The sequence below is a fragment of the Cololabis saira genome, chromosome 12 (genome assembly GCF_033807715.1).
Source record: "Cololabis saira isolate AMF1-May2022 chromosome 12, fColSai1.1, whole genome shotgun sequence".
Classification (NCBI taxonomy): Eukaryota; Metazoa; Chordata; class Actinopteri; order Beloniformes; family Belonidae; genus Cololabis; species Cololabis saira.
The window spans coordinates 1,676,207-1,688,596 of record NC_084598.1 but is presented as its reverse complement, the minus strand read 5'-3'; the positions used below and the strand labels follow the sequence as shown (position 1 = coordinate 1,688,596).

Genomic DNA, 12,390 nt, shown 5'->3' with positions numbered 1-12,390 from the left:
ATGACAAGCTTGTGATGATGATTAATTAGAATCAGGTGTGTCAAAGCAGTGAAACATGTAAAACATGCAGGACACCGGCCCTTCTGGGATTCAGTTTGACACCTGTGGATTAGATGGTGTTGCGATGGCTTCCAGTGCAACTGTGAGAAACCTTGGTGTTGTTTTCGATCAGGATTTGTCGTTTAAACCATATGTCAATCAGGTTTGTAAAATAGCCTTTTTCCATCTCCGTAATATTGCAAAGATTAGGAAAATCCTCTCGCAGAGTGATGCAGAAAAACTAGTTCATGCGTTTGTGTCTTCTAGACTAGATTACTGTAATGTGCTGTTAGCAGGATGCCCAAGTAATTTGCTGAATAGGCTCCAGCTGATCCAAAATGCAGCAGCACGAGTGCTGACAGGAATCAGCAGGAGAGACCACGTCTCTCCTGTGTTAGCGTCGCTCCATTGGTTACCCGTAAAATTCAGAATCCAATTTAAAATTTTATTACTTGCATATAAAGCCCAAAACGGCTTAGCTCCGCATTATTTGCAAGACCTGATAGTGCCTTATGTTCCTGTCAGAGCTCTCCGTTCTCAGAGTGCAGGTTTACTCGTAGTTCCTAGAGTATCTAAATGTAGATTTGGAGGGCGGGCGTTCTGCTATCAGGCACCACTACTATGGAACCAACTTCCAATCTGGGTTAAGGAGGCTGACACCACCTCCACCTTTAAAACTAAACTTAAAACATTTCTGTTTAGTAAAGCCTATAGTTAGTGTTTAGTAAATCTCTAGGTAGTGTAAACTTTAGTGTGTCAGAGTCGCTCCTGTAGTTTCTTGTGCTGGCCCCCCCTTCTCCTCCCTTTTCTCTCTTTTGTCCATGTTGCAGCATCCTTTGCCGGACACCGGAACCTGAAGGTGGTCGTGGGTGGCTTGTAGCTTGCATTACGGAGCACAAGTCTTTCCCTGACCCCTTCCCTTCAACCCTTCCCCGACCCTGCACCCCAACCTGGGACTTGCTGATTGGGCCGGAGCTTCGGGAGCTGCGTGCTGGCCTGCGGTCCCCACCCCTGGTCATCCCATTGCTGCTTCCACCTGCCTGCTGTGCTGTTGCCGTCCCTGACCCACCAGTCTGGCCCTCGGCAGGAGGGTCCCCCCTTATGAGCCTGGTCCTGCTCAAGGTTTCTTCCCTCCTAAAGGGGAGTTTTTCCTTGCCACTGTTTGGCTTAAGGTTTTTCTCCCACTAGGGGAGTTTTTACCTGCCATTGTTTATGTAATAACTGCTCGGGGGTCATGTTCTGGGTATGGGTCTCTGGAAAGCGTCTAGAGACAACTCTGTTGTATTAGACGCTATATAAATAAAATTGAATTGAATTGAATACAATGCAAATACAGTGTTATTACCAGGTTATTACCGGTAGTCGCCCGGGCGTTTAATTGAACCGGCGTTTATTATGCCAAATGGGCTCGGACCCCGGCGGCTATTAGAGCACAGGCGCGTATTTGCGCGCGGGCGACTATTTGGTCATATACAGTATAATAGTTAGTCTAAAATATAGCTTCATGATAGATATGCTGCTATAGGCCTATGCTGCAGGGGGGCACCGACATGATCCGCTGGGCGGTGCCTCTCACCCTTCTTCTCCTCTTCTCTTCCCTTCCTCTCTTCTCCATTTCCATTTGTATTTATTATAAGTATCTCATAGCCATCATTTTTGTCCACCGCTCCTGTAGTTTCTTGTGCTGGCCCCCCTTTTCTTTTCTTTTTTCTCTTTTGTACATGGTGCAGCATCCTCTGCTGGTGGCGAAGAGCATCTCTGAATGCACAACACCGGATCCTGCAGCGTGGGAGTGAGAGGGGCAGGGTAACAGCCCGGTCAGGCGGGGGAGAGATTTGTCCGTCAAGACTCCTCTCCCTGTTCCCTGCCCCTTCTCAACCTTTCCCCGACCCTGAACCTAACCTGGGGCTTGCTGATTGGGCCGGAGCTTCGGGAGCTGGATGCTGGCCTGCGGCCCCCACCCCCGGTCATCCCACTGCTGCTTCGTCCTGCCTGCGGTCCCCACCCCTGGTCATCCCGCTGCTGCTTCCACCTGCCTGCGGTCCCCACCCCCGGTCATCCCGTTGCTGCTTCCACCTGCCTGCTGTGCTGTTGACGTCCCCGACCCCCAGTCTGGCCCTCGGCAGGAGGGTCCCCCCTTATGGTCCAGGTCCTGGTCAAGGTTTCTTCCCTCCTAAAGGGGAGTTTTTCTTGCCACTGTTTAAGGCTTTTCTCCCACTAGGGGAGTTTTTACCTGCCATTGTTTATGTAATAATTGCTCGGGGGTTTATGTTCTGGGTCTCTGGAAAGCGTCTGGAGACAACTTTTGTTGTAATAGACGCTATATAAATAAAATTGAATTGAATTGAATTACTTGAAGTGTCCCAGGTGGCCCAGAAGCACACATCCTCCCTGGCCCCAGCCGTGGGGGCTGAGGGATCGATTGGGGGAGGTTTTGTACAAAACATGTTCTAATTGGTCAAAAAAGGGGCAGGGCCTGCATTGTTGGCGCTTCAGCATGTCAGCATCTGAACAAGGAGGCAGAACAGGACCACCGGTGACAACTCCCACCACATTTGGACCAAACTAATGGTATATGGTGAATGGACAAAACAGCAAATAGCAAATTTTAATTTAGGAAATTGTTTTATTAAAAACAATAAAACATTCTGGATATAGATCAGTATAAAAAAAAAAGAAATACAAAACTGAGTGAAATTAGATGCAGTCACATGGTTTTAACATTCATTTTAGAAGAATTTCTACAAGACTTTAGTCAGTTCTCCCATTACAAAAAACATTTTGAAAAAGAAAGATTTCAGTTAAATAGAGATATGTTTTTAGATTTATCATGCTCCATATTGTTTTCGATGGGTTAAGGTTTAAAGGATCAGAATGTTTCTGTACTCGAAAACATCCATAAATTCAAGAGGTTCATTAAAAATGTAAAAGATTGAGCAAACTGAGGATTGCATAAAAACATTTTATTTTTCTCATCAAAGTTGAATAACAATAAAATATTTGGTTTCATTCAAGGAAGGCTTTTGTTGAAATATTGTCTTTGGTCTTTCAACGTCTCAAACCAGAACAGAACATCAGTGATGCCACTGTGACCTAGAACAGACAGGTGTAGATGGGACTAGAACAGACAGGTGTAGATGGGACTAGAACAGACAGGTGTAGATGGGACTAGAACAGACAGGTGTAGATGGGACTAGAACAGGCAGGTGCTGTAGATGGGACTAGAACAGGCAGGTGCTGTAGATGGGACTAGAACAGGCAGGTGTAGATGGGACTAGAACAGGCAGGTGTAGATGGGACTAGAACAGGCAGGTGCTGTAGATGGGACTAGAACAGGCAGGTGTAGATGGGACCTCAGGTGTAGATGGGACTAGAACAGGCAGGTGTAGATGGGACTAGAACAGGCAGGTGCTGTAGATGGGACTAGAACAGGCAGGTGTAGATGGGACTAGAACAGGCAGGTGTAGATGGGACTAGAACAGGCAGGTGCTGTAGATGGGACTAGAACAGGCAGGTGTAGATGGGACTAGAACAGACAGGTGTAGATGGGACTAGAACAGGCAGGTGTAGATGGGACTAGAACAGACAGGTGTAGATGGGACTAGAACAGGCAGGTGCTGTAGATGGGACTAGAACAGGCAGGTGCTGTAGATGGGACTAGAACAGGCAGGTGTAGATGGGACTAGAACAGACAGGTGTAGATGGGACTAGAACAGACAGGTGTAGATGGGACTAGAACAGACAGGTGTAGATGGGACTAGAACAGGCAGGTGCTGTAGATGGGACTAGAACAGGCAGGTGCTGTAGATGGTGACCTTGTGGCTGATGTCCTTCAGCAGCTCCTTGACCGAGGCCTCCAGCTGCACCAGCTGCTCCGCCTTCACCTCCAGACTCCGCTGGTTGTCTTCATAGGATTTCTCTAGGTCTGAAACAGCAAACACAACCATCTGACTGTGAGATCTGAATAAAACACCTGGAAACACAAAGCAAAGCCCATTCTTTCATTGGTAAGTTACTCCCTATGGAACCAGGCCCAGTTTTAACATGTAAGTGGCTCCGGATTTAATTCTGGGACAGACCATGTTTTATCATCGTGGACACATCACATCTTCATTTCATACAACAGATGGATATTTGCAGTGTGTTTAATGATGACAAAATAGTTTGGGTGAATGAACTGAAACGAATGGATTCTTAATATAATCTGTTCACGTCTCAGTTTAGACCAGCGAATGTGAATAAAGCAATGAGACTGAACGATGGTGAACCAAGGTGACTGCTTCTAACTAATGATGGATTAATATCCCCGTCGTTTGAGGACAGAACTTTACAGTACTGTATTCTGTTGACATTTAGCACCGCATTATAAGGCCCAATATCATTGAATGGCTCTATTTTCATCCATAAGGCCTGTGTTATAAGATGATAAAACATATACAGGACTGTCTCAGAAAATTAGAATATTGTGATTTTCTGTAATGCAATTACAAAAACAAAAATGTCATCCATTCTGGATTCATTACAATTCAACTGAAATATTGCAAGCCTTTTATTATTTTAATATTGCTGATCATGGCTTACAGCTTAAGAAAACTCAAATATCCTATCTCAAAAAAATAGAATATTCTGGGAATCTTAAACTGTAAGCCATAAACAGCAATATTAAAATAATAAAAGGCTTGCAATATTTCAGTTGATTTGTGATAAAGTTCTTTATTTTCTGTAATGCAATTAAAAAAATTAAGATTCCCAGAATATTCTACTTTTAGTTTTTGTAATTGCATTACAGAAAATCACAATATTCTAATTTTCTGAGACAGTCCTGTAAACTAGGGGTGTAACAATATATCGTTCCACGAAACTTCGCGATACAAAAGCGTCACGATGCGTGCCGTGGAGGTGACAAACTGTAGCGCGACACTGGGACAAATGTATCCAGTAAATACAAGCAGACGCTGATTTCTTTTTTAATGTAGTGATTTTGTTTTAACACAAGAGGGCGTTCTGAGCTAACGGGTGACTAATCTGCGCCACACACCCCTCTCCCATCTTTCCAATGCTTGGATTTACAAGTAGAATGGAGAACAACGTAGCAATAAACCATGGAGAGCCTGCTGACCTGCTGTGACAGTGACTACGTTTACATGCAGTCAAAATTGCAAAAAAATGCACTTTCTTTGTACATTGTATGAAGGTTTGGCATTGAATAAATGCATCACTACAGACAGTTTTCCTTTTTATGGGTATTTTTTCTTTTTCAATCACATATATCGTGATATCATTGAAGACATGTCTTACAATATATTGAATATGATAGATATGGTGTATGGTGATATTATGGTTATCGTGGGCCACATATGGCCACAGTATTGAATGTTGAGTTACCGTAATATATATATATATATATATAGCAATCTAAATCACAGGCAGACTACAGCTTTTGTCAGATTGAGTATCAGTTAAGTTAGTAACTGTATTTATTTATTTATTTTTCATTTTACCTTTATGTAAAACAGGCAAGAACATTAAGATCTGAGTTTTATTGACAACTTGGTTCTAGAAATAGCCAATAAATAAATAAATGTTGACCCATAATGTTTTTGCTTGTGGTTTCAGGTTGTGTGTCATCACCTTTGAGCAGGTGCAGCTTCTCATTGGCCTGCAGCAGCAGCTGTTTGGCTTCCTTCTGCAGCGACTCCGCCCTCTTCTTAGCGTCAGCCACGCCCCCTGCCTTCTGTCCAATCAGCTGCTCCACATTACTGTACTTCTGCTTCACATCTGACTCCAGCTCCTAAACACAGCCAGACTCGGTGTTAGGGTTGGAAACTAGAACCAGAACCAGAACATCACCAGAACGGTTTGAGCTGCAGCTGCTCACCCGGTTGATGTCCTCCGTCATGTTTCTGATGCTTTCTGCATCTGCACTGAGCACTTTAGTGCTCGCACTGACGTTCACAGCTTTGTTTCTGAGCAGCAGAACGTCGTGCTCGATCCTCTGCAATCTCTCCGTTGCATTTCTGAACTTCAGCTCCGAGTCCGTTGTCTCCGACTGCACCTGAACGCAGCATGAACATAATACACATTACCCACAATTCCTCTAGACTCAGTGACTACGTTTACATTCAGTCAAAATGTAATATTCCGGTTACTGAGACATTGGGAATATTCCGTTTACATGGTAATGAATCATTCAGGATCAAACCAGCGACGCACGGAGAACATCATGACACAATTATCATTTCTGCTTCTTCTTCCTGTATCCAAATTCAAAACAAATGCTGCTTCACGCAACTTCTTGTAAATCTTCTATCCCGGTACTTTCTACCGTCTACAAATGCAGAAATGTTCATATCCTTCATTCCATTTATGAAGTGATTAGTCTCCTCCTGGTCTTGGTTTCTCCGTGTTTATAAGAACTTCCTGGACTCAAAAGACCAGGGGCCTTATGTACTAAGAGTGCGGCGCACAAAAAACGTGCGTACACCACTTTCAACGCTCACGGTCGGATGTACAAAGAATGACGTGAACGTAGAAAGCTGCGGTCCGTCACTCACACATTAGGGCTGGTTCACGCACTTTTCTGAGGTTTTGTCCGTTGGCGACACTCACTGGTGATGCAGTGAAGTGCAGAATATGAGGAAACGTAACGTCAACAATAAGTTCACGACCACGTGAAGGACACGACAGTCCCCACATCACCAGATAAGTTACACAAGAGTGGAGCTGCAAAAATCTCACAATCAACCACATGATCTTAACAAACAACTAAAGGCAGGAGCTCAACGATGGAACCTGCAAATCCCGATGGAGCTTTGGCTCCGTTAGAGGAACCTGCTGATGGCAGGATCAGGAGCGAGTCTTCAGGGACCAGACTGATCTGCTGGTCCAGGATCCAATGAATGAATAAAGTTTTTATTGAATGTTTAGGCAACTTTCAGAGTCTGATATTAGTCGGCTGCAAGTGCTGCAGGACTCCTGACAGTGTTTCCCCGGTGATGGACCGGGATCTAGACCGGTCTCTCCTCCTGCGGATGCAACACTCCGAGTTTAAGCAATTTGGCTCTTTTCTCACGTTTGCACCTCGATAATACAGTTGGCACAAGTTGTCTTTATTTCTGCAGCAGAGGAATCAGATCGTGATGCTTCATGTTTTAAATATAAATGTATATTGTTCACATTGTTATACTTATGAGAGAGGTGATCGCGGACATCTACAATGTGTAAGACTCAATAAACGTGAACATTGGTCTTAATCCGTCAGTATATAATACGTGTGACAATAAAGCAGAACGAGGAGCCGTTTTTCATCCACCAACTTAAGTTCTGGTGTCGGTTCTTAAAATACAAACAAGAAAAGCAGGGTGTATTGATGCACTAACGCTGCTCATAAACATTCACAAACCACTCCGTTTCGGAGAGGCGCAGTCGCGCTACGCTTGGAAATCCATTGCCCGTCTACATCGCGTTGTACGGTAAAGCGTGTGGACGGCTTCAAAACGGTTATTATTATTATTTTCATGTCTTGAAATAGATACATATGATATGTCATTACTTTTTGTAGTTTTACTAAAGTCTAACAAAATGATAAAAAAAAAGCAAAACCAATCGCCCATTCAGAATCCCATTCATTTCTATATAGGCAGATTTTAAATATTCATTAAAAAAAACAAATCAAATTGTTTTCAGGAAACTGCACCATATTCTTGTTCATCATGTCCCCAGGTACCTCTGACATCATTTCCAAGTTCTTTCACTAATAATTACATGCTAAAATCATACCCAATACACAGGTATATAGGCAGATTTCAAAAATTAATTACTATTAGTATTATATTGGGTATGAATTTAGCATGTAATTATTAGAAAATGCTACAGTAAAAGAACTTGAAAATGATGTCAGAGGTACCTGGGGACATGATGAAAAAGAATACGTTGCAGTTTGCTGAAAATAACTTGATTTGTTTTTTTAATGAATATTTAAAATCTGCCTATATAGAAATGAATGGGATTCTGAATGGGCGATTGGTTTTGCTTTTTTTTATCATTTTGTTAGACTTTAGTAAAACTACAATAAGTAATGACATATGTATCTATTTCAAGACATGAAAATAATAATAACAACCGTTTTGAAGCCGTCCACACGCTTTACCGTACAACGCGATGTAGACGGGCAATGGATTTCCAAGCGTAGATAGCGCGACTGCGCCTCTCCGAAACGGAGTGGTTTGTGAATGTTACAAACTCGTACGATCATTATAAAACCAACCAACACTCTTCACGGAACGCAACGCAAAGCAAAGAACAGCATTACCCATATGCAGCTCAAATCGGAAGAAATGCCCCCAAATAAATGTATTCCAGCTCAGAGCCGATGTTTTTTTTAATATATTTTGCCTGTTTTTGCACATTTCTTGTTAGGATGAGCGGTTTTTAATGGATAATTATCTTCATTATCATATTCAAACATATATTTGAGGGAGGAGACAGGCAGGAGTGTTGTGCTCCCGCATGTGCGCTCAAATCCACGCTGATTGGTATGTACAGAGCAACCTGCGTGGATTTGGGCGTACGCAGGGTTTTGTACATCGGAATTTTTGCGTTTGTGTAAATTCCACGCACGGTTTCACGTTGAAATCCACGCACTCTTAGTACATGAGGCCCCAGGATTCCTTGTGAACAGAGCATGTGCAGAAAACAGATTCCTGTTCCGTTGATGGGGATATTCTGTTTGGTGTTTAAATGACCCAATATTCGGGTTTTAAAAGGAGTAACCCAGGGCTCATATTCGGGTTTTTAAAAACCAGAATATGAGCAAATTCTGGTTATTCAAAGGGGTTATTGGTGTTTACATGGCCGTGCAAATTCGGGTTATTGCCAATATTCGGGTTTTAAAAGGGATTTTGATGCAGGAAACACAGTCATTGATCACATTTCCTCTGGAATCAGTGATCATTTCTCTGACTCCAGAACAATTTTCCAGTTGTTTTAATTGTATTGGTGACTGACCGAAGACAGCAGGTTGTTGGTGTTCTGGATGTCGGCCGTGGCCTGCTGGATGGAGCTCGTGGCAGATGTCTGGATTTTCTGAGCTTCTTCCAGAGCCTTCTTCACTTTCTCTGCAGAGTCCTTCACATCAGCCACTTCCTCCCTGCCACATGCAGAAAAGAGGTTTCACCGTTACAGATAGCTACGTAGATGGATGGATAGAGAGAGAGAACTAACAGAACTAGGGTTGTCCCGGTCAGAATTTTTTAGCTCCCGATCACTTGAGTTTGAGTTTCTGCCGATTGCGATTTTTCCCGATCCGATCACTTTTTTTGGCTCCCGATACAATTCCGATACTTTTTCCCGATCAGATACAAACTCAAATTGTCCCAAGTTTCTTTTATTGTCCATTCTCTCCAACATGGACGTATATTTCTTTTCACTGACTTCATCATTGGATCAAAACTAAGCTTATCAGCACTGGTGCCACAAAATGGAGAAACATGAAATTGTAAACTAAAACAAAAAGTGCACAATAGTGCAATAACAAAAATAAATACAGTTCACTTCAAAAGGAGGTAGTTTACCTACTAGGTTCAAAAGTTGAATGACATTCAACCAAACTCTCAATCAATAAGAAAATTAAAATACATTTTGGCTTAACCTTAGTGCAGAATTCTCATCAGCATGAAGTGAACAGCAGCAGTTATAGTTATAGTTAGCTGTTATAGTTGTCTGTCACTGTTTAATAATGATGTTATACAGAGCGCAAGTGTGGTTGTTGAGAGAGGGACCCTTTAGACCGTAACACCAGTCATCCCTGTGTTGTCACCGAGTCAATAAAGTACCAAAAGATGATTGACGAGTGACGGATAATCATTTACACAACACTACAGTCACTTTTCTCCCACAGCTTTTCTTTCTTTTTAAAACCTTCAGACATGGTCTCCGTTTATCTGAGCGTAAACTATAGGGTTGCAACCCGTCCCGTAAAATACGGAATTGTCCTTTATTTGAGAAAAAAATGTTGCGTCCCGTATTGAACTAATACGGTATGCGATTTGTCCCGTATTTTCATTAACGCCCCATACACACGTCTGTCACACACACATCAACACTAAATGTGTCAATAATGAACAAAACAAAACACAGGAAACATTAAGGCCAGCAAAATCTTTGTGGCGGGACAACAGGACCTGCTGCGTCTGTGCCCAGATCTTTCTATATTATTATTACATATATACATATTCGGGTTTTTAAAAACCTGAATATGAGCAAATTGGGGTTATTCAAAGGGGTTATTGGTGTTTATATGGCCGTGCAAATTCGGGTTATTGCCAATATTCGGGTTTTAAAAGGATGATGCATGTAAATGTAGTCAATGTTCTCTGAGGCCAAAGCAGCAGGTTCTGTTCTACCTTTGATTTGTGGGAGACAGAACTCACCGGGCTCGCTGGGCCTGGTCCAGCAGGTTCTCAGCTTGCTGGATGTTGTCAGCACTCTGCTGCAGGATGGTCTCCACGTGTCCCAGCTCCTGCACCTTCTGCCGGATCTCGTTGGTCAGAGTCTGCAGCTGAGCCGGCGTGGTCGGCATCTGCATGGCCAGGACTTCAGTGGCCACGAGCTCGATGCTCTCCAGGTCTGCAGCATCCTCTGGACCACCAGAGAGGAGACAAGCTGGATCAGGGGAATGTGATCACACAAACCTGTATCTGCACTCAGCCTCTTCAGTGGAACAGAAGGTCACATGGTCTGGAACTGTTCTCAGGAACAGATCAGACGGAGGTTGAGAACCATCTGATTTCTTCATGAAGGAAAGTCTGGTGTTGAGGTGAAACCTACGTGTGAGGAAGTCCTTGATCCGTCTGATGAGGTCTCGCAGCTCCTCGTTGCTCCGGTCCACCTTCTGTTTGGTTCTGTTCGTCTTCATCAGGACGTTCTGAGCACTGAGTTTGGCTTCATTCGCCTGCAGTTTGGCCTCTGATACCTGGGGACAAAGGGTTAGGGTTAGTTTATTTCAAGCAGCATCAGACCAGGACAACGGCCAGGACTAGACAAAGACCAGAACTGGACCTACAGTATATCTGAGCAGGAACAAGGACCAGGACCGGAGCAGCACCAGACCAGAACTGGACCTGTATCTGAGCAGGAACAAGGACCAGGGGCCTCATTTATAAAGCTTGCTTGCGCACAAAACAGGGCTTGAAAGATGCGCAACCCTGACCTTTGCGCACGAACAGTCTGAAGATATGGGGAACTGGCGACGCAGGCGGTGAGGTGGTGAAATGAAGCCAGATTCATGTCATATTCTTAATAATGTCATCACATATCAGACTTATAATATAATAGCGCTGATCGTGTCCCTCTGTGTGTGAAGCTCAGCGTCAGTCAGGACTCTGGTGCTGCTGCTGCAGCCGCGGTGCAGGACACGCCGGGAACCTCCTCGTCACCCACCGCGACAACCGTAGAGTGACTGAGGACAGAACAAATGAGTGCCGGCCCACTCTACGGAGCCCCTAAAGGGACTCAGATTTTGTGTATATATATATACACATACATATATACATACACATACATATATACATATATACACATATAATGAGTTTTACGTGCGCGTAAAGCCTAAATTATGGTTCTGCGTTACACCAACGCGGAACGCAGAACTATAAATCAGCCTTAAAGGTTTCACGCGCGCACGTAAAACTCATTGTAGCAATGCTCGCTACTTGGGGTCAACCGACAGGACAGAGGACACAGGGTTTAGTGCAGAAATTCTGATTTATTTCAGACACACGTGAACCAGGACTCAGCACCAGCTCTGTCCGTCCTCCCAGCAGAGACCTCTTGCCGGTGAGCAGCCGCTCTTTAAGTAGCCAGGCAGGGTGGAGAGATTGATTGGGCACAGGTTTGCTCAATCAGCTGAGTGGCTGCTCCCCCACAGCCCACACCTGATCCTCCACCCTGACACACTCATTATATATATATATGTATATATATATATATATATATATATATATATATATATATATATATATATATATATATATATATATATATATATATATATATATATATATATATATATATACACAAAGAATCTGTGTCCCTTTAGGGGCTCCGTACCTCTTGGCCTCCACCTTCAAATCAAATCACACCACTTCTTTTTTTTTCTGCACCATCTGTCCGTGGCACTCACAGCGTTTACAGCGCAGCAACGACGTGCTGCCACTCACTCGCTTTATTTTATACTATTTATATACTTTTTCTACTTTTACTGTGACCACCAAATAATGTGGTTTTCCTGCCTCCCCCTCATCCACAACATCTCCATCTCAGTCTCCATGAAATTCAGTGGCACGGTGGCTC

At 43.5% G+C, this 12,390-nt stretch overlaps 1 protein-coding gene across 4 annotated transcripts in view; it reads right to left on the bottom strand.

The window, feature by feature from the left end:
• Positions 1-2,645: 2,645 nt before the first annotated feature.
• The window catches only part of lamb1a (laminin, beta 1a), a 77,088-nt gene continuing 67,343 nt past the window's right edge, over positions 2,646-12,390 (bottom strand). The window contains exons 28-35 of one of the 4 annotated variants that reach the window (XR_009783810.1): positions 10,867-11,011; positions 10,470-10,677; positions 9,046-9,187; positions 5,918-6,094; positions 5,671-5,830; positions 3,810-3,964; positions 3,654-3,709; positions 2,646-3,553 (exon numbers count right to left, since the gene is read on the bottom strand). Coding sequence is in view for 3 of the 4 variants with exons in the window: in XM_061735149.1 (XP_061591133.1) it covers positions 3,825-3,964; positions 5,671-5,830; positions 5,918-6,094; positions 9,046-9,187; positions 10,470-10,677; positions 10,867-11,011 (972 nt within the window). In the remaining variant the exon portion in view is untranslated. Of the gene's footprint in view, positions 3,965-5,670; positions 5,831-5,917; positions 6,095-9,045; positions 9,188-10,469; positions 10,678-10,866; positions 11,012-12,390 lie in introns of all 4 variants that reach the window. The other 3 variants (XM_061735149.1, XM_061735150.1, XM_061735148.1) reach the window with 3 other exon arrangements.